At 44.8% G+C, this 21,687-nt stretch overlaps 1 protein-coding gene across 1 annotated transcript in view; it reads right to left on the bottom strand.

The window, feature by feature from the left end:
• Positions 1-21,687, bottom strand: part of RBSN (rabenosyn, RAB effector) — a 344,052-nt gene that overhangs the window by 171,234 nt on the left and 151,131 nt on the right. The window contains exon 10 of the mRNA XM_069643425.1: positions 3,237-3,339. Coding sequence (XP_069499526.1) covers positions 3,237-3,339 — 103 coding nt within the window. The remainder of the gene's footprint in view (positions 1-3,236; positions 3,340-21,687) is intronic.

Raw genomic sequence — 21,687 nt, forward strand, 5'->3', positions numbered from 1 at the left:
AAGTTCTGTTAATGATCCCCTCCAAGTTGTCACATAGTTTTTCAAAAGAATCATCCAAAGTCATTGAATGATTCAGAATTGGCACTGAGGGGGCCTGCAAGCCAGAGTAGGACTTGGACTCCCACACTCCCTCTCGCCCTGTGTAATAAACATAGATGCAGGGGCGGGAGAATGGAGTTCCAGCTCTAAAGTAGTACGATGGTTTGGGCAGTATGTCTTGGAGTTGACATTGGAGGAATCATTCGGTCCTCAGTGTGTTGCATGTTAAGAGGCCCTGATAACCCAGTGCTGCGGACTGAACCGATCAATACTTGATAAAAGAGGTGGGTGGAGAAGAAGAGTAAGCATTCTAAGAAAGGCATGAGGACGCATGCTGTTCATATCCCTTCAAGAGAATGTTGTCTGACAACACTGTTGTCAGAAAACTGCCCTTCAGAGTCAGGGAGAGCCCCCCCTCTCCATTTAAGGGCAGTTAAACCCGTCTCAGTGATTAGGAGCCTTGCGCTCAGGAGTTTAGGTACCGTCATGATGTATCACAGTGGTTACAGAGGTAATAAGACACACAACTGGCTGCTTACCGTGTCTTAGTAGATGAAGTAGAATGAGCACCACACGCTGCACTCGCCCACAAGACCAAAAGACCACTTACCACAACTTGTGCTCCGCGCAAAAGTGTGGGTTATGAGCAATCCGCTAGGTCCAGGAGCAGTGAGGCTCTGCCCACTATGAGCAAGTTAGTAGGCAGACTCGCCATTCTTTGGGAAAAGAAGAAAGATCATTGCTGGATCCAAGACCTCTACGAAGAAGTCGAGCATGCGGACGACCAAAGGACGACTGTTCAGCTGACTAGAACTGTCTCAAGACAAGTGCCAGTGAAGCCCTGCTCCTCTGTCCTGTTCTCAAGAAGTCCCATGTCAGTGCTTTGATCAGTGGACCAGAGGGAACAACTAGTCTCAACCCTTGCTTGAGGATCCGTGGCTGCTGAGCTTTCTGAAGTGACCTGAACCTCTCAGCGGCCTAACCAGCTATCACCTGGACTACCTCTCTGCAACCGTCGCTGTTCAGAGTGCATCCTTGGGATTAAAAGGCTAAAAATGCAGATATCTTGAAGCACAAGTTGAAGTTCCTCTGAGTTCCAACAGAAGTCATGCAGAATATGCTCCTTCGTTCACCAACCGAAAGTCGCCCTCACCGCCAGACTGTGGTGACTGCTGTTGAATCAAGTCTAATCGCTACTTGGAGGCCTCCTGTGATCAACTGCTCTGCAGAAGTTATTCATGGCAATGGGGGCGGGGTGGGGAGCTGCCCAGTATCTGGAACTGTACCACAAGTACTGAGACTGACCGAAACTAAATTTTGCACTCAAAAACTATCTCTGCATCAGCGACCCCTGGGCCTCCCATGACCATGCCAAGCATAAAGTGTGTGGCTCCAACGGATTCCGGACCCCGTGAATTGGTCTCCAGTGAAAATCTAAGTAAGGGGGAAGGAGGAGGAAGTTAAATACCTGGGCCCTTCCCTTCCCCTCTTTCATAGGCTTAGATGGGAGTAAAGTCCTGTCCCTACCTCTCTCTTTCCTGATTTAGATAGTTGGTGGTCTAATCAAAGATCCCCTCCTTGGGCTACCCTAGTCTAGTAGGATTGAGAGAGACACTTACCTGAACTCTCTTTTTTTTTTTAACCTTTATTTATGAGTTCACAGAACTACGGAGTATACAATTAGAGAAAGAAACAAAAACAGAGGCATCATCATTTCAACAGATTACAATTGTAAAAAGGCAAGGGCAGATGGGAATTGGTAGCACTACAGCCATTATATTTCCTTTTATCCAGGCTCACAGGCCCAAGGGGTCTAGACGCCACCTATTACCAGTCCATACAAAGTCAATGAACAGTTGTTCAAGGTGACAGAGTGGTCAGGTAGTTCTTAAATGGAGCACATATATTGCCTTGTCGTAGGCTTGTAGTTGTTGGGTCCTGCACGTTAGATTCTAGATCACAGCTCCAGATAAGGCCTCTCATCCAGACTTCCTCAGTAGGGTGGGTATTTGTGCGTCCAGCCACAGAGAATACAGCGCCTTGTCAACAGAAGGTATATTTCTAACAGCTTACTAGTGCCCTTTGGCAGGCCTCTTGATCCCCCTAGAAAGGAATAGAGAGGTTCTGGCAGTACGGTCAGGTTCTTCCCTGCACGTTTCTAATCTTTTGGAACACTTAATCGCAACCACTGGCATTACTCAAATCAAATAATGTACCTATCTGAACAGTACATCTTGAACTGGTGACTTTAGGGTGCTAGGCCGCATCCCATCTTAGGGTTGGATTTACTAAAGAGTTATGAATCAAATTTGATGTTTCTCATACATGTTTTAGCACTAATTTGCTAATCTGATTGCTTAACTGTATTTACTGCTTTTGTATCAACTGTTTTCCTCTCTCTTCACTCACTTTACTGCACGCAGTTATTGAAAGTCTAACTTATGCTATTCTCTCTATTGCCTCACTGTTCTGAAGGTAAAGTGTAGCGGTTCTAGTGAGAACCCCCAATTGTGTATATATATTTGGTAATAGTTGTGGGACAATTACCTGATGGTTTCATTGCTTAGTGTTTATTTTAAAGGCCTAATAAATGATTGCATATTTTTGTACTTATCTGTCTAACTGGAATGATTGGAGTGCTCTGTGTGTGACTCACTGCAACCCTCGGCCACTTTCGCACCGCTCCTGTGTCTAAGCCTTGCTGCTCTGCTACCTACCTTGATTGGGTCTGGCTGGACTTCAGTGTCTTTCCAGTTACCCATAATAGGTCGGCCTCCCAAAATCCTCCCCCTGGGTTGATTTTGGAAATCCGCCTTAACAGGACATTTGACGAGAGGATTTCACAGACTCAAACATACTCTGGGCTTACCATTTTATGTAGCATATTGCTTTAGATACGGGATAAGTGCTTTGGAACAGTTGTCAAATAGCAGAAATGACTTAATAAAACACTTGCTTCTGATGTTTCGTACATGACTTTGGCGATTTCCCCAAGTACTTTTTGTTGTACTTGGCGGACGGCCTCCACCTACACTTTAATAGCTAGTCCATGACTTTGAGAAAACTAATGGCACTAAAAACAAAAAAAAAATCCACTCTTCCCCAGGCCAGTTTACATTTGTTTGCTGTACCTCAGACACTCCGCACACGGGAGATGCATTTATTGCTTACAGCAAAATTTGGGCTATCATTTTTACCTGTACAAAGAGAGTTGCAGAGTAACGAATCATCTTCTGAAGTTGTAGCGCTTTAGGGTGGGGCTTGGGCTCCTCATTCATTCCAAGGGTTAATATTTTCTTACTGAAATTAAGAAACAACATTTGAGGATCCATGAATATGCACTGAGGAGAGCATAACATATCTGGTATAACATTTGTACATGGGCACTGTGACCCCCCCATGGTCTCCATTAGTTGGCAAACTCCTGCACTCGCAGTGAGGACTGCTGGGATGGTCTGAATGAATTACAAACCAAAATGTATCAATCTGCTTTTATTCTTTCTCGTCTTCCCTCTTCCCTCTGCACACCCAAAGGTCTCCCACTCCAGTTTTGGACTTGAATTGTGTATTGAGAGGTTTCTTTTAGAACATTTTATATTCCCATGGGCTTTGAAAATAATTACTTTCTGCATGGACCTCTCCACCAGAGTACTGTGCCCCAGAGCAGAGTGCAGGAGTAGCGGTTTGCAGGTCCCTCAGATCTCACAGTCCCAGATTCCATTCCCTATGTCAGCACATAGCCTCAAAGCAGACGTGTTGCTTGGGACAGGAAGCAGTGCTGCCGAATGTGATGTACCAGGAGTACTGTACAACAAAACTCGGTTCCAACAATGTTTACTATCGTGGAAGAATATTGAGAAACTGACTGTCGTTTGAAACAAAATATCATAAAAACATGGTTTACTTTGGGTAAAACTGTTAATTCAAATTAGCACTGTTGGTAGAATCCTAGAGCAAAGGACTTCTCCCTCCCTGTGTTTTAGCTACCTCATGGAATGGCTAGCTCGTGGTCTGCATCCTGTGGCTCCCAATATGCTTTAGACTACAACTCCCATGATCCAGTTGTAACCCAAAGCATATGGTGAGCTAAAGGTTGCAGACACTGGGTTTAGGGTGAAGCAAGATCAGAGGGTTCGAGTGGGTGGATAGTGCAGGATTATGTAGGTCTACTGGACTCAGCACTATTTTTTATTATTTCTTTATTTGTATATGGTTTACATATGAAACCTTTACAATTAATGCCCAAAATTCATCAATAGTAAAATACAGTCAATATCACATATTACAGATACACAATTAAAAAAGAAAAAATACTGAAATGATTTCCATATAATGTATATTACCTCATTACTCAGATTCGATACAAACAGTCTATCAGTATTAGACAGATTTAATCATCCTGGTCCTTCTTATTCAGAACTACTTAAAGAAACCAAATACCCTAGAGGAAGAGTAGAAAATGAAAGGGGAAGATACCTTTGTTTACCGGGTTCTCGTCAATAGTAGCAGTTTCTTAATTTAAGAATTTCCCACAGACAGAGAAGAATCAATGAAAAGATCTACAGATTTAATAGAGCCTGCCACTGCCAGTCCTTCCGCGATATTACAAATTGATAGGCATCTGGACTAAATATAGTCATCTTCCCCCATATTACCCAATTTGGCAAATTTCTCCATATATAGACTTATTTTTTCCTTGAGCTCAGTACATTCAAGAAGGAGATGGTGACTAGTTTCCAAAACCCCTATCTTTTGACAGAATCTGCACAGGGTATTTGTGTCCTCAACAAGCTTCCTTCTCTTCATTACTCTTCAATTGGCAGAATATTCCACCTTAATTTAAGGAGAAGAGAACGATAATAGCGATTAGGAAACTGTGTCATCATAAACGAAAGTGACTCCCTTTTCCTATGCTCACATTTTAAATGAAAAAGAGAGGGATAACTGTGGAATTTCTCCGTCGTACTAATCCAGTCGTTATCATATATTAGCTTTTTGACTTTATCTGGGTTTTTCACAAGCGTCTCCCTATCCATGGACAGATGTCGTAGGGTTTGATCACATAGGTCTCTGAAAGTGCATAGTTATTTATTCCCAATAGTATATCCCTGGGTAAAGATCAGTTTCCCTAAGTCCTCAGAGGGTTTCGCTTAGTGGGTTTAGTAAGCTACGAAATAGAGCCATCATCCGCCACAGTGATCTCGCTTTCAAAGATAAAAGGCCCAATTCAAATCGAATTTCCGACAAAAAATGAAGCTCCATCTCGTATATCACTTCTGGAACCATTTTCCCTTCATAGAAATCAACAGCTGGTTTTAGAGAATGTCTATCCAGATTGACTATTTGGGCTGTCAAAGGCAGAGCCTTCTGTTTTAGAAAAGTACAAGCCCAGAGTTTGATGGCTGTGCCATTATTGGGAAGCCTAAATATAGATTTTTTTGCACCCTTTCAATAGGTTGGGCTCCTAAATTCCAGTCCAATTATTTTCCCTTTCTTCCTTTAGAGGCGACCAGAATGCGATTCTTGCTGGGGTTTATGTTTAGATCATTGATTTCCACAAGTTCAGCGAATTTGTCAAACACTGTAGTCCCACCCTAGTTTGATCAAAAAGTTGGAAATAGTCAGCATGTGCCAATTACGATATCCTTATTTCCCCCTGTTTTCCACTTACAAGTCCAGTCTCTTTCAAATATTAACCAACATCGGCAACATACACGTCGTAGAGACATGGTGCCAAAGAGCAACCCTGTCTAACTCCTACAAAAGTTCTGATCCGTCTAGACAGATTTGCCTCTAGATTCAGGCGGACATGCATCCCCGAATGTTCATACATGACATGATTAACTTTAGCAGACCATCGTGAATACCCCAGTTGGCAAGTTTGGCCCAGAGGCATGACCGGATAACAGAATCAAATGCGTATACTGCCTGTATACCTGCCCTCAGGAATTCCCACTCTACTCTATCGAAAGCCTTTTCTGCGTCTATTGACAGTAAGGTGGGGTCGCCAGGCAATGTGTGTGCTGAGTGGACAAGGTGGAGTGTTTTGCGCATAGTATCCGCCCCTTGCCTATCCAATATGAACCCGAACTGGTCATTATGTATGAGGTGAGGCATCAGTCTCTCCAATCTAGCGGCTAGTACTCTGGTATAAATTTTAGCATCAAGGTTAAGTAGGGAGAGGGGCGGCATGATCCACAGTATTTAGGATTTCTTTCTTCTTTAGGAATCACCGTTATTAGCGCTCTCATGAAAGAGTCGGGGGGCTTCTCCTGTTTCTATTATCTCATTAAATAGTTCTGTCTCGAACGGCGTGAGCTGTGCGCTGAAGGTTTTGTAGAACCCGGCGGTGTAGCCGTCTTCTCCGGTGGATTTACCCATTGTCAGTCTTTTAATTGCATCTTGGACTTCAGTTTCCGATATTGGGGATTCCAAGAGTTCAGCTTCAGGGTGTGATATTGTAGGCATGTCAATCAAGGCTAGATAGTAATCTGTATTTGTTCGCTCAGGACTCAGTTTGGAGGTGTATAATTTCTCATAAAAGTTGGCAAAACTCTCGGGAATGGTATGGGGCTGCGTAATATTGGGGGATTTCCTTCAATTATCTCATCCACTCTTCGCTCCGCCCTTTGCTCCCAGAGCCTAGCAGCGAGTAGGGCATTGGCTTTGTCCCCTTTTTCGTAAAATTTTTGTTTGAGAAGTCGGAGTCTGCGTACTATTTGTTTATGTTCTAATAGACGTAGCTCCTCTCTTTTGCATTGTGATGCATTTATTTTCTATATCTATGTTTGGGTTCCCCCTTATTTCGTTCTCCAACTTACATATTTCGGATCTGAGTTCATGTTCTATGATCTTTCGTTCTCTTTTTTTGGAAGACCCTTCATGTATGAGGATACCTCTCCAAGTGGATTTACCCGCTTCCCATATTGTTTGTTTGGATACTTCACCATTGTCGTTTATTTAAAAATATTCACTGATTTCAGACTCCATTTCAGTCTTAAACACTGCATCTTTCCACAGACTTTCATTACATCGCCACATCCCTCCAGAGACGGGTAGATCTATCCATTCTCTCTCCATCATGACCAAGTCATGGTCTGACCATGTTATTGGTATAATTTCTGAGAGTGTTGTGGTTTCGAGGAGATCATTTGTGAGATATATATATATATAGTCAATTCGGGTGAATGTTTTGTGCGGATTGGAGTAGATTGTATAACCCCTTTCATTAGGATGTTTGATTCTCCATATATCTTTTAAATCATACATCTCCATTATTTCGAATAGTTCAGTGCGATCACCTCTAAGTTCATTTCTCGTTTCGGCATTGCCAGGGTTCCAGTCTGTGGTAGGGTCTGCCCATCGATTAAAGTCACCTCCCAGAACGATATGGCCTGAGGCTTCCAACATTTTTTTGGGTATTGTCTTCTCTAGGAACTTGACCTGTCCAGTGTTAGGGGAGTATATCACTGCAATCGTTACTTTCACCTTTGCAATGCTCCCAGTAATCAGAAGTGCACGTCCACTTACGTCGGACCACGTTTTGTCTACTTCTAGATTGATTCCCTTCTTGATCAGGATACCCACACCTCCCTTCCTGAGTGGCCCGGAACCCCAGAATTCCATTCCCCCTTTTTTTTCAATAATACATCGTTCTTCCCCTTTAGCGAACTTCGTCTCTTGTAGGAGAAGATTGTCAATTTGAGATCTTCGAAATTCCCTGGCCACCAGTGACCTCTTGGTAGGCGAATTTAGTCCTTTCACATTGAGTGACCCTATCCTGAGGGAGTTCTTCCCCTTCTGCTCTTCATTCGGGCCATTATTAGAGTTTATTTGGCACAAATTTGTGACCCATGCCCAGTAGGTGGTGTGTACATTGCATTCCACAATGACTTGGTTGATCTGAGTTATCAATGTAGCCCCAAACTTGACCCGTTTCCTGATCGGCCAAGCTCCCTCTCCCCCCACCCATCCCAATTTGGTGGCGTTCGATTGAACCAAGGTAGAAACTCTGGCCCTGCATCGAACCACCTGTGGGGACCATTACTTCACGCCCCTTTACTTAACATAACATCTCAGTTTTGATTGTGCCGCATTTCAAACCCCCCCCCCTCATGTCCATGACCTGTCTTTATATTAAGCCTGCACTTCTTTCTCTATTCAGGTCATCAACATGTGTAATGGAATAATGGTCTCCTTACCAAAGCTGCGGATCATCTGTTCTCTCCCCCTGGAGGGGTGTTACCTCTTCTGAATTTCCTCAAGCCTTTCACTCATTTCCTTCTCGGACCTTGTGTTTGCCATCCTCTATCTCCCCGCCGTGGCCCTTCTCGATCCTTTTCTGCAGCACCCGGCTCAAGGAGGTCCGAGATACATGCCTTGATTTCTCTTTCTGAGCTTAACTTGATTCTGTTGCCGTAGTATCGAAGGAGAGGGAGCAGGGGTAGCCCCACCTGTACCTTATGCCCTTTTCCTTCAAGTGTTTGGTGAGGAGTCCACACATCCGTCAGAGTGCGAGCGTCAGAGACGACAGGTCTTGATATATTGAGATCTGGGCACCTCCCAGAGTGACTGAGTCACTAGCCCTCGCCCTTTCGAGAATCCTGGTCTTGTCCTGAAAGCGATGGAACGGGCAAGTACCGATCTCGGTCCGTCTGGAGGTCCTCCAGCTCTATGTATCCTCTCCGTTTTGGGTTCGTCGATCGCGTCATCAGCGACTAGGAGTTTGATGATATCATGTAGGGTATTCCTCAAGTCGCTCTCCGTCTCCCCCTCTCGTTCTGGAATGCCGAAAAATTCTCAGGTTGTTTTGTCTTTCCCTGTTTTCTAAGTCGTCGAGTTTTAGTTTGAAGTTTTCTTCCCGTTGTTCCAATTCCGTCATCCGGTGGTCAAGCTGTGCTTCCAGGGTGTCTATGGACGCTTGGTTGTTTTCAACACCTTCTAATCTTTCTTCCATGGTGTCTAGGCATTGCCTGATTTTGTCTATTTTTGAGCTAATACTGGCACCCATGTTTTTTATTTCACCTAGTAGGGAGGCAATGTCTCCTTTGGTGGCCGCTGATTCACTTATCGGGCTATCTTTATTCGCCATGTTGGAGTCGAGGTTCTTAGTGGGAGTCAGGGTGTAGGTGAATGAGGCTAATTTCTCTTTTATGTCCATGGGATCTATGAGGCCTCTCTGGTAGCACTGGAGGTGTCCGGTATGGAGATGGGGAGCAGGGCAGAGGAGGCACATGCCCCTGAGTCAGGGGCCCAACCCTCTGCACTATGCTGCTCGCCGTCGTGATCAAATTATTGCGCGTTGGGAGACGGGCTCGTGTGCCCCCTGGTGTTGGACCGAGAGTGCGCAGAGTAGGTCTCCAGGAGTTCTTTCGATGGAGTTTCAGGCCTGCAGGGATCTTAATTGTTCTTCCCAGTCTTTATGGAGTTCAAGGTTCAGTGTTCGGAAGTAGTGGCCCCAAGTCCCACTTTGGGTGGGGACCTTGTATCCATGCAATATCGTTTGGTGCCTATGGGGAGCAGTGGCGAGGTGAAATATTCTCTCCCACGGGTGCACGTGTTTTCAATATGGTCCAGAGGCAGATGTATGGATGAGGGGGGAGCGTCCCCGAGTCCTCTTCCGGGTACAGCAACTATCTCTCTTGTGGAAGGCTTCAGTTCAACGTGCGCAGCGGTGGTTCTAACAGCAGAGGCATCCGAAGCTTCTCAAAATGCAGGTATGGCTAGGGATGTCAGGGCATTCGTTGGGTGTCTGCTGAGGATCTCTTGCGCCTTGTTTGTTATGATTAGGTGGGGGGCTGTGCGCCTGGGTGTCTGTAGATTTGTCCTTTATGTCTTTCTCAGATTCCTTTTCTCTTTTCCCTGTCCCTCTTCCTATTTCTCCCTCTTCATCCGTTCCTTTTCTTTTATGTGTCCTCTATTACATTCGTATGTTGGTTCTGAGGTGTAGGAGACCTCCAGGGCATGCACCCCATTATAGATCTAAGCCACAAGTTCATGTTGATAAGGTCCCGTGCCGGGGAGGTCACCCGTGTGATTCACTGTGGAGAGTGCAGGGGATTCAGCAGAGGTGCAGAGTGAGTGCCTGTAAGACGTGTGCAGGGCTCTGTGTTTGTGAAGCCCCACACGCTTCAAACGGAGTGCTCGGAGGAAGGGTATGTGTCAGGCGCGGAGAGCAGATATGCGTTGGGCTGATCCCAGCGCCGGTGGATCACCCGCGCCTTGTGCAGTCTCCGGCTGGGGAAGCGGGGGGAGGGTTTGATGCAGGGCCGCGGAGCTCCTCTGCTCGTCGCTTGTCTCCGGGACAAGTTTTGGGGGTTTCCGGGGGCCGATTTTGTTCGGATTTTTTCCCAGGGTGGGGGAATCTTCAGACGACACCACAGCGGGTTTGGATCTCGGGGGGGATCCTAAGGTGGGGGCTCAAGCCAGCTTAGGGTCCGAGAGTCGCGGAGCTCACACGGAGTCAAGACCCATCCGTGCGCCCCCTGGTGGCCAGTCCGTTTTCTCGTGTATTTTAATGTGATTTTGAACTCTGTGTTTCTTTTGGTTGTGGAGTCTGACAAACTCCATAGGCATCATCTTTTACATTGCGTCACACAGAACCTTCAGTGCAGCGACACAGGGAAGTCTTTCAGAATTCCCAAAGGTTTAAATACCCTCTCTTGTATAAACTACTGTTTCGTAGAGCAGTAGAGTGAAATTGACTTTACTTACTTTTGTAACTTTCTAGACCCAGCACACACTATCTTACAATAGGGTGCTGGAGGGGTTACTTAGTATCCTCTTTGTCTAGTTTCTCATGTAACATTTTTTATGTTACCCTCTCCTCACTGAATGGCTGATGTCAGTGGTTTGCTTTTAACTACTGTGGTGTGCATTTACCGCAGGCTGTGTTCGCAGCTACAGTAAAGCACCACGGGTGCCATGTTTGTCAAACTCCCTGTGCTTAGTCTTTTAGAAGACCCAAATGCACTCTGTGATGATTGGCGGCTGACTGTCCGGCAAGGACAGAGGCTGGAATGAATGGGAGAGAACTGAATAAAAGGCGAGGCTTTTTGTTCGGAAGGCAGAGTCGACCACTGGACGAAGGAACCGAAGAAGAACTTGAAGAGGATGCCTGTTGCAACTCCTGGACCGTTGGTTTGCCTGGTGAAGCCCTGCGGCTTTGCTGAAACTCCAAATTAGTATCGACAGAGAAGCCCCTGCAAAGACGACTTCTCCCCTTGAGTTGGTGGGATCAATCAACTCCAAAGTAACCCGCCTGGACATTCTCTCGGAGCTGGTTGCATTTCAACAGAGTTGTTGCTAGAAAAACGAAACGCCAGGGAGAGGAACACCAGATTGTGTGCGTTGCTTTTAAGTTGGCCAAGAGCTCAAAATAGATCCTCTTGACTCCCAGGATGCAGGACTGACCGAGCCTGAGCTCCCTCAACAGAGTGCTGGATGTCATGATGCATACCCCCGGGCATCCAGACCACGTCCATCAGCCCCGGGAGCAGGCATGTTGCCTTAAGAAAACCCAGCAATCCCTGTTAGGGGCTGTCTGGGTTCAGTCCTGGCGCCATAGGCGCCAGGCTCACAGGTGCACACTTACCTGATGCAGACCATGCTGCAAGAAGATCCAAACCCATGTGAGGCATGGAAGGGACTACTTTACCTTAGGGACTATTTTGTTACTCGGATGTGGTCGGGGAGGAATACCTACCTCGGACTACTTTGGAGGCTATTTAAACCACGCCCGAAGAGCAGCACACGCTTCGCATTATTCTGCATCCAGCAGCGTAACGTTCACCGTGCCAGCAGCAGCATCCAGCCTTCTGCCACGCCCGCCTCGAATCTGGTGCGCCTAAAAAGAAGGAAAGAAGCAAAGGTTAGAACAAGAGTATTACCTGATTTCTTACCTGATTCTGGATTCATCGCATCTTCAAACCAGAGAAAAGACTTTGTTTTTAAACGCGTCGCATCTCAGCAGCAGCGCCGCGCCATACTCACCGTTCCACGCAGCATTTCTTCGATCCGGCGCTGTCTCCATATTTACATCTCCGAATCCCGGCACCTAATGGGGACAAGAAACAACAAGGTGAGCAGAGAGAACAGACAAAAGACAATCTCTTTAGCCGCCATATGCGTACCTGATTTTACCGCCAGAGGTATTATTCATCAGCACGCCACATCTTCTTATGCCGCACCTGTAAGAAGAGGAGAAAGCAGAAAGTTTAACCCTTGGCATTATTTACCGGACAGTGTTGGGTAACACAGACTTTTACCGCAGTCAATCTGTCAAAGTTGCAAGATAAAAGAGGAATTGGGCAGGAGTGAATTCCAGACATTTTGAACTCTTACGAACTATATACTTACGGCTCTTCGCCAGGACCTTTTGGAGTCAGGATTCTTCCAATATCTTCAGGCCAGTGAAGTAACTGGTCATCAACGCGCCCCTGCGTGCTTCGCAGGATGGAGGGCTCATTCTTCAAGAATATAAGGTGAGATTGCTGAGAGGGCACAGAGGTGATTAGTGGGGAGGACTGTGGGGGTGCGATCACTTGAATCCACAAGTGGCTAAATCCATCTCGCCACTTGTAGGAGAATATTTCTACGGGTCAAGCAGACAAGATTAGGAGGGCAGATCCAGTCAGTCATCGCTGGACTACGCATCACGTGGGTGGAGGCCGAAGCAGTACAGGTCCGACCGACGCCCCTGTGGGAGCCAGGTGAGGGTAACAGTGGACCCCAGAAGTTAGGAAAGTCCATCTCGGCAGCCAGAAACCGCAGTGTTGCTATTTGCGGTAGTCGCAAGGAGCTGAAACACTGAAGTGCCACTTGTTGGAAAGATTGCCGGTTGCGAGCAGTGACCGCCCCATTGCAGGAGTCCCCAGAAGTCCTCCAGGAACATTGAGATCTGCAGAGCTGAACAGGAACAGAAGTCATCTGCTGCACTTTTTCTTCAATACAAAGGTACTGTAAAGTCTGAAAGAACTTCCCTCTTATTGTGGAGTTGCTTGCATCTTCTACTACGCACAAGTCTAAACAGTTTGTAGCCCTACATTTGATTCTTATTTTCGTCAAAGACTTCTAAAACATTGTGCAAAGACTTTCCTACTTACCTACCAGAAGTGCTTCAGCCCATTGACTTTGGCGTAACCTGTTATACTGAATGACCCTGCTTAAGGGATCCAAAAGTATTTGCCTGTTTAAGAATATTTGTGGTCTCTTGTTTGTTCTAATAACCTTTTCCTTTGACCAAGTTCTAAGAGTATTCAAAATGCACGCAGAAAGATATTAATGTCCCCAGCACCCTAGCTATTGAAGTCCCCCGAGGGTGTAGGTTGTGACTGTGGGCCATCCCAAAAGAGTCTTTACTGATTTAGAAACTAAGAGTGTGTCGATTTGAAGTGTATTTGTGTGTTGCTTTTATTTTGCTCCCTTCTGAAGACTTATTCTAACTGACTGATAAATAAATAAATTATTCTTTATTAAAGAAGCCTTGTGTGTAAGTGTTTATTTGAATACTAGTCACTGAATCTCTGTGTTACTCCCCTACAGCTCACATTGACCCCTCTTGAGATAAGCCTGGCTGCTCAACACGCTACCAACCTGTATAGTACAGACTTATACCAAAGGATGGCTTCCTATTGTCAGGAGGTTACGGTTGTTGTAGTGCACCCAAGGACTACTGCATACAAGCTTGCCTAATAGAAAGGAACATGGTTTGTTTGTTGCACCAGGCCCTATGAAAGAAGAGACTTAGAATGGCAAAGAGACTTTGGCACAGAAGGACATGAATGATGCTGAAGGGTTGAACTGCACCTTCGTGCCAGAGACTGTGCTAAGCTCGAGTGTGCCGTCTTGTTCCGTGCTGAAAACGCAGGGAAGGGGATCCAACGGCTTGAATATCCTGACATATCATTTCTTGAACACGTTTCTTTTGCATAAAATTTCCCACACTATTTGTAATTGGCCATAGGCCCCTTTATTTTGACAAGACACCACTAGGACTGTGTTATTATTATTTGATGGTCGTAGCTTGCTCCCATCTTTAGATTTAGGATTAGATGGGCGTTTTTCAAACCCAAATGAAGTTCAATGAACACCCAAGAAATGTGGTCACTTGTGTCTGTCTTACTGTTGATGCCATGCCTTACTTACAATACCCTCAAACTGAGCTAAACACAACCATACCTCTACCGCACCATAAACCGCACACACTTAACACCCAATACGAAACCACCATACATAATCGTACCTCAACACCACATGACTGCTACCTTCAGAAAACGCACCTATGCTCAGTGACCGGTTTCTCTGTACTGAAGCTGCCAACAGCAAATCAAAGCTCTCTTGCTCTTCTCCCTCTCGATCCCACTAAAATACCCGCAACCCTCCTTCCATTGCAGATCTGCCAGTTCACCAAGAGACCACAGAAGTGGCAACAGTGTGCGGTACAAGACTTGATTGAAGGTAACTTTTTTATTGGTTTGAAGTAAGACAACTGCAGTATGACCTCTCTTTTCGCTCTGGTCCTATTGCCCTTCCCTTTCAATTCCTTTCCTGGATCTCTCATTCTTATCTCCAACAGATTCTAAATGGAAGAAACTTGACATAGTGCTCTGTTAAACATGGCAATTATTTACAAAATCTCTTGGACAACTATATAACCGTGGACAAAGTGATGGATGAATGGGACAAACCGCAGTTCTTGATGCTAGTCCTTTGCAGGGGAGTCGGGGTTGCTAGACACAAAAGAACCAAAGTGCTGTTTAATGGAATCCAGAGTTGAGTAACTAGACCGTGCCTGCTGAGACAATTGACTGAAGCACCGGTGCGATTCCCTCTGGCAGTGTGAAGTGAGGTCTGGAGTTTGTAGAGCCTAGCAGTACTTTGCAACCAAATGATAGGGTTAGGGGCAGTGGGCAGTTTCAGAGTTTTCAAATATTTTTAGGCAAAGTAGACATCCATCTTTCAATCAGACACTGTACCATTCAAACATATGTTGGACACAGCTTTCAAACTTGTTTCTATGCTTACTGTGATGAATCCTGCAACGCCATCACGGATCCCCAGTCTAACGTCTCTGCCCATGTGGCCTGGGGGAGGCAGCCGCTACACAATCCTGGCCCTGGTGGTGGTATTCTGAGGGTGGTTCACGAGGGAGGAGATAGCTGTCAGGGGTGAGTGGTGACTCCAATAGCAGCGAGGCAGCATACTTCTCTTTCTTGTAAGAAAGATCCCTTAATTCCAGAGCTTTAATGGCCTGCTGTCATTATTCAGAACCATCCAATTATAAAACTCTGAAAGCCACTTTGTTTAAACAAAACCCTATTCAGTCTTCATGTGTACATGGTTTTGTTATGTTAATTTATTTAATAAAGCGCACGCTGCCGAAGCATCTTGGCGCAGTCACTGACCGGGGAAATGAACTATCAACAAAGAGAAGGAGGAATGAAAACTGATAGGTTTTCAGCAATTGACGAAAAGCCAAATGATTATCAGTAGATCTTGGTGGAGCAGGCAGAGAGTTCCACAACGTTGCAGCGGCCACCGAAAATGAACGGCCTCCAACCCGCTCAAACATGTAGTGAGGAACAATAAGGAGGCAGGAGTCCTTCAAACATAGATCACGGGAGGGCAAATGGGGACAAACCTTTTACTGAAGATACTCTGCACCTGACCCATAGAAGGCCCGATGTACTATCACCAGTGATTTAAACTGCACCTGCTGCAGTGTAGTGATCAGAGAACGGGGGAGATATGGACACCGTAGGGAGATCCCGTTCAGACACATGCCGCATAGTTTTGTAAGTTGTAACCGATGCTTCTGCAGGAACAACCTTTATATCTGCTGCGAGTTGCAGTAGTCTAATAGACTTAATACTAGCGAGGCCGTAACTAAGGGCCTGAGTCGAGCTGGAAGAAGCAGCAGCACTTTATGGAGGACACGTAGTTGAAAAAACTTGCCTTACAAATAGCCCCAACTTGGGCGTTCATCGACAGTGATGCAGAAAGAATGACTCCAAGATGTTTTACCTCCAGGATCGGAAGAGGACACGTCCCCAGGCCGGAGACCAGGACAGGGTGGGCTCAATAACAGCACGCCAGGGGCCATACGAGGGGTGCACCACCAGGACCTCCATCTTATCCCCATTCAATTTCAGCCAATTGATGCCCATGCACTCACACACGGTCGCAAAGCAACTCCGAAGCTGAGATGGGAGGTCCGGCTGGGAGGAATCCAGCCGGACAATGATCTAGGTATAATCAGCATAGGAGTAGCACATGAAGCCGAAGGATTGGATGAGCATGGTAAACCTAAAACATATGAAACATCTGATGTTTATGGCGATTGTATTTTAAAAGCAACTATTCATGTGACTTAATAGCATTTGAAACTTCCTTGGACTCCAAGTCCCATAAAGTCTCAGGTACTGCGACGAACAAGAAGTCCATGTGGAGGAAATGTGACACTAAGTGTGATGTGCATTCTAGTGGTCACAAACCTAGTCAGCTGCATGGGACATTTAAACCCACAGATTGCCTGCAGCAAGAGGAACGAAGACAGAGAGAGGGAGAAGGGCTGCAGAGTGAACGGACGGGAAGTGAGACCGGTGGCAGAGGCAATCCCACGGAGAAGAGCCATGGGGAGAAAAGGAGAAGTCTGCCAGCAGCAGATTGGCAGCATTCGGGACCGGAGAGGAGGATCGCTGATAAAGCGCAGGTTAACTGTGTGCAGGGGGGCCCAGGGAGACGCAGTCCTGCGGAGCTGCACTTGTTGTGGATGCGAAGGACTTTGAAGCCAATGCAGGAACCAAATGAGACTTTGCCAAGAAAGGGAACCTGCCTCCACACAAGCTCCTCACAGCAGCCACACAGTGAACTGATGAGTTAGCCTAGAAGTTTAGGGGGCCCCAGGACGTGTGAACATGTTAAAGAGTATTTGGAAAGTATTTTTCAATACCGACTAAATAAAAGGAAAAAGAGAAGACAAACACTGTACAATTCTCCCGACATGAGCGGGCAGTTGGGGGAAACTTGTAACTAGCCGTACCTTAGCCAAAATACATTATTGAAAGAACAACAGGGGCAAATATGGTACAATTCTCCTGACATGAGATGTCAGTTGGGGGAAACCTGGAACAAGCATTGCCAAGAGAGATTGAAAGAAAGATTGTCAGACAGAGCTTGAACAAACCCTCATAAATGGGATGTCAGTATGGGGGTAATTGGCACACGTAACAACTGAAGTCAACAAATTTGTGCTAGTGGAGAAGTACAATTGTGTGATACATAAGAGGAATGGAAATGTTGCAGAGAAACCTGATAAGAACATCAGGTAGTGAAACCTTTTTGGAAAGAGATACCGGGCAGGAGAGTACACCAGGGTATCTATGTGAGCCAAAAAGAGGGGTGGGGGGAATTTGTGACAGGAGAGTAAACCAGGATTAAAAGAGTTTCAGTTGAGATGTTTCCTGGCATGAGTGTGTACTGGGAAACTCACTCTGAACTGGTGTGTTAAAAAGAAACTTGGTCATATTAAGTTGTTGTTTCAATTGAACATTTTGTCAATCAGAGACTTTGCATTTTGCCATACTTTAATTACTATTGGAGAAAAGACATTTGTTTAACCACCCTGAAAAATAGGAAAGACCCTCCTTTGCCATATTTCAACCAGTGTTGTGGAAAAGATATTTTGTTTCGCCATTCTGAAAGACTAGGAGAGACTTCCTCCTTGCTATATTCCAACCAGTGTTGTGGAAGGAACATTTGTTTTCCATCCCGAGGAAAGTATTAGGTAAAAGAGACATTTGTATTGCCTTTAGGAGACTGGTATTGACACAGAACATTATGAACAGTTTTCTGGAAACAATCCACGGGAAGGGATCCCAACCCCGGGACACAAGGATTGTTTTGGTTGAAGTTATAGGTTTGTGTTTTTGCACATTTCTGAGTTGAACTTTGAAACATTTACCTTACACCATTTGCTTGTATATGTTAGTATGAGAGCCAAATTTAGTTTGGACACAAGGTCAGCCCGTTTTAGTCTTAGTTACATTGGAAGCGATATTCACATTAGGATAGATAAAGTCAGGCCTTGATCTAAGCCCCTTTCTGTTAATAAAATGGCTAATGTTGAGAATATTACCGCTTTGTGCCCACCTCTTATTTCTGACCCCTCAAACCCTGGTAATCCCATCCTTGGGGAGTCTCACTGGACTGCTAAATCCTGCTTAGCATCTTGATAGGAATATGCATAGAGCCAACCATTGTGTGCTGCTGCAGTCACTTTGGGGTGGGAGAACAGCCTTTCTAACAACGCAGCTGCCACCAGGTAGTGAGCTAAAACAAGATGCTGAGCAGGTTGATTCACTCAGGGAAACAGATGACTGTGTCCCTTTTAAGCACCCTGAAAAATAGAGTCGTATGGACACAAACTCCTGTGTGCCCTGTATGGGATCTCAATGGAAAATAAATTGATGAACCGAAGGGAAAAAGTAAAAATGACAGGTGTTTTGCTCACTATAGTAAGCAAAAAAAAAGAAAAGTCCCACGTTCCTTCCTGTGGAAGAGAACAAGAGCAAACTAACGCAACCACACAAGTTACAATAGGTGGGGACAGACTTTAAAACCTCATTCCTTTTTGTGGGAGGCACCCTCTAAACATCAAAAACGAAATATTCTGGAGTGGACTTGCTCAGGTATGGGAGTCTCTTCTGTGGCCAGATTGAGATAAGCATTGCAATTTCATTTTTGGTATAAAATTCTGGCATTGCTTTAGGAGACGCTGTACTCCTAAAACATGCTGGGATCCCTTCTGTCACTTTTGGGATGCCCTGAAACTACAAAGAAGCACTCCAACGTTAATTTCCTAATTTGTACACTTCCAGTTGAACACTTCATTTTGTTCAAATGTCAGTCATATGTACAAACTGGGAAGATGACAAAGGCTCTACCCCGGCGTTGACAATCTGATGACTAAGTGCTTCTGTAAACTGCATGCTCCACCCCTCACTGCAGAACTAGAGGGAATCCAGTGGCGAATGGTGAATTTTAGATTTGGAGATACACATTTTCCATGAATATGTATGAGTGAACAAACATAGCATGGGAGCCCGATCCCAGCCATTTCTAAATAATGGGTTAAAATGGTGCATTTTACTTTGTGTGAACAATTGATGAAAATGCCATGCAGTGTACAATCGGTTTTATAGGGTGGGATGGAAAAAAATACATGTGATGCTACATAAGAAAAAACTCTTAGTGCACCAGTATTTCCACTTAACATACTCATTTTTACTTTGCTCATAATGCCAGGTATACTAAAAAAAACAATGGTCATGCTGGCTCTGCCAATGTATGCCATTATCCCTACATAAGAAAATACTCCTGTTGGGTTTGCCCTCCGCGCCAGTAAAAAATGACATGCCATGGTAAGAAAAACTGCCCAGGATGGTTGCACCAAAATAGGCCAGTAAAGCCATGCAAGAACACCCATCTCGGCTTTGCCCATAATACTTGCAAATAAGCCAAGCCTTTTCCGACTGCTGAAATGCCACTTCTCACCCATGTAACAACACTCATGATGTTGGTTTGATCTTTAACGCCAGTATAAAATAGCATGCCACAGCAAGAAAACAGGTCTTTGGGTGCTGCAATAAGACACTCCCCAATGTAAGAACATGCATCATGTTCTTTGCCTTTAATGCCAATATGAAATACTATGCCACAGTAAGAGAACAACATGTCCTTGTTGGCTGCACACATCCCCCTCAAATGTAAGAACAATCATCATGTTGGCATTGCCTTTAAAGCCAGTATTGCTGTGCCATAGTAAGAAAACAGGTCTTTGCTCGGTACACATATGCCTCCCTCACCCACCAAAAAAAAAGAATTTAAGAACACTCATGTTGGCTTTGCCCTTAAAGCCAATAACGAGTGCTAGAGTAAGACAACAGTTCTTTGCTGGCTACAAATTCAAACGCCCCCCCTCCGTGCATGTGAGAACACTCATGTTTACACCTGTGTACTATGAAAACAATCTTGCATACACTGCACATTCCAATAACCACAAATAAAATACTCATAAATCCTAAAATATAAATCGCAAAAAAACAATCAAATCAAATTCATACAATAAAGAACCCCTAAGATTGATATATATAGCAACACTGAATTCAACCATACAAACATTCTGCCACGATTGCTAACCTAAAGGAATACATCAATACATTTTAACACAAGTTATCTAATATGGGCTTATACAGTCAATTGATCTAGATTCCAAAAATATTGCTTCACAGGTGTGTTTGGCGTCTCTGACAACCTTCAAACCACACCTTTTTAAGGACCAAATATCCAAATTGGACTAAATATTAATCCTGTCCACAGCCATGGGATTTTACCATTACAAAACAGGTGGTGGGGATCCGTTCGGAGTAGCCCCTCTAAATTAATTGTAAAATATCAAAACTGGCTTGCAGCTAAAAACACAGATTTATCAGTTTAATCCAATTGAATAGACTGTAATTTTCTTTAGTTTCACAGGACAACTCTTTTGGGCATTTCCTGTATAGCCCATCTTACGGTACCAGTAATTCTTCCTTGTGGTAGTCCAAACAGATTGAAGCACAAAGTCCTTTGATGTTACGTAAATAATTTGGAGTGACAACAGTGTGAAGACCCTGCCTCCTGTTGGTCATGAAAGAGCCAGGACAAGATGTGGCTACGGCTAAAATATTGCTATGCATGCCGCAGCATCAAACAGTAGCCATCCCATGCAAAGTCGCTCAGAAACCTGCTCTGTGGCTTATTCTACTCCCAAATTTCATGTAGAAAGTTTAAAGCTTTTTTTCAAAACACACCCTAACACTGATGTTGTGCTTAAGCAAGACAGATTTTATTTACAAAGGTATCGATGTGTAGAACCCAGTTTTGCAGTGGGTCTATTGGGGCAACCCCAACATGATTAATAAAGTATCTGCACTTGAGAACAGAAAGGTGAACGTTGTCAAGATTTTCAATTTGTTAAACTCTTCAACAAGGACTGCTATTCTTAAAGACACAAATAGTATTCTAGAAGGTTTTGACAGTGGTGAGCTTCAGTTGGTTGTTTACTGTGCTTTTATAATGCTTTACACCAAAGCACTATACACCATTAATGGAATTGTGCAGCAACAACAGAATTGATGGGAATCAGAGTGTACAAAAAAATAATAAGATAGAAATGTAATGGGATAGGATTAGATCAAGATCAATAAGATGGTCCAAAATAAATGTCTTGAAAAATATAAAAGACTGATTTGTAAAACCAAAACTGACCAAACCAGCCATTATCGGTTTAAAACCACGGAAAGGGGGCCAATGTGCACAAATATTTACGAAAAAGGAAAGAGAAAGGAGGGCTATTGCTGATCATGATAGAAGAGCAAGTCCAGCGAAAGTGACCAGCCGATAAAAAGAGCCGAAATGGCAACAGGACACCACCTAACTGCTGCAAACAAAGCGATCCACCATCAGGCATGGGCCCGCCAATGTAATCAGTGCACCATCAACGGAACAGAGTGTCATGCACAGATGATGGTACGGGTGCGTGAACAAGCCTGACTGAAAGCCCAGGGCCCCACAGAACCAGGACAGCTGGGCACCACAAGTCCACAG

Source organism: Ambystoma mexicanum, chromosome 2p (assembly GCF_040938575.1).
Source record: "Ambystoma mexicanum isolate Mex_15411 chromosome 2p, UKY_AmexF1_1, whole genome shotgun sequence".
NCBI classification, from domain to species: domain Eukaryota; kingdom Metazoa; phylum Chordata; class Amphibia; order Caudata; family Ambystomatidae; genus Ambystoma; species Ambystoma mexicanum.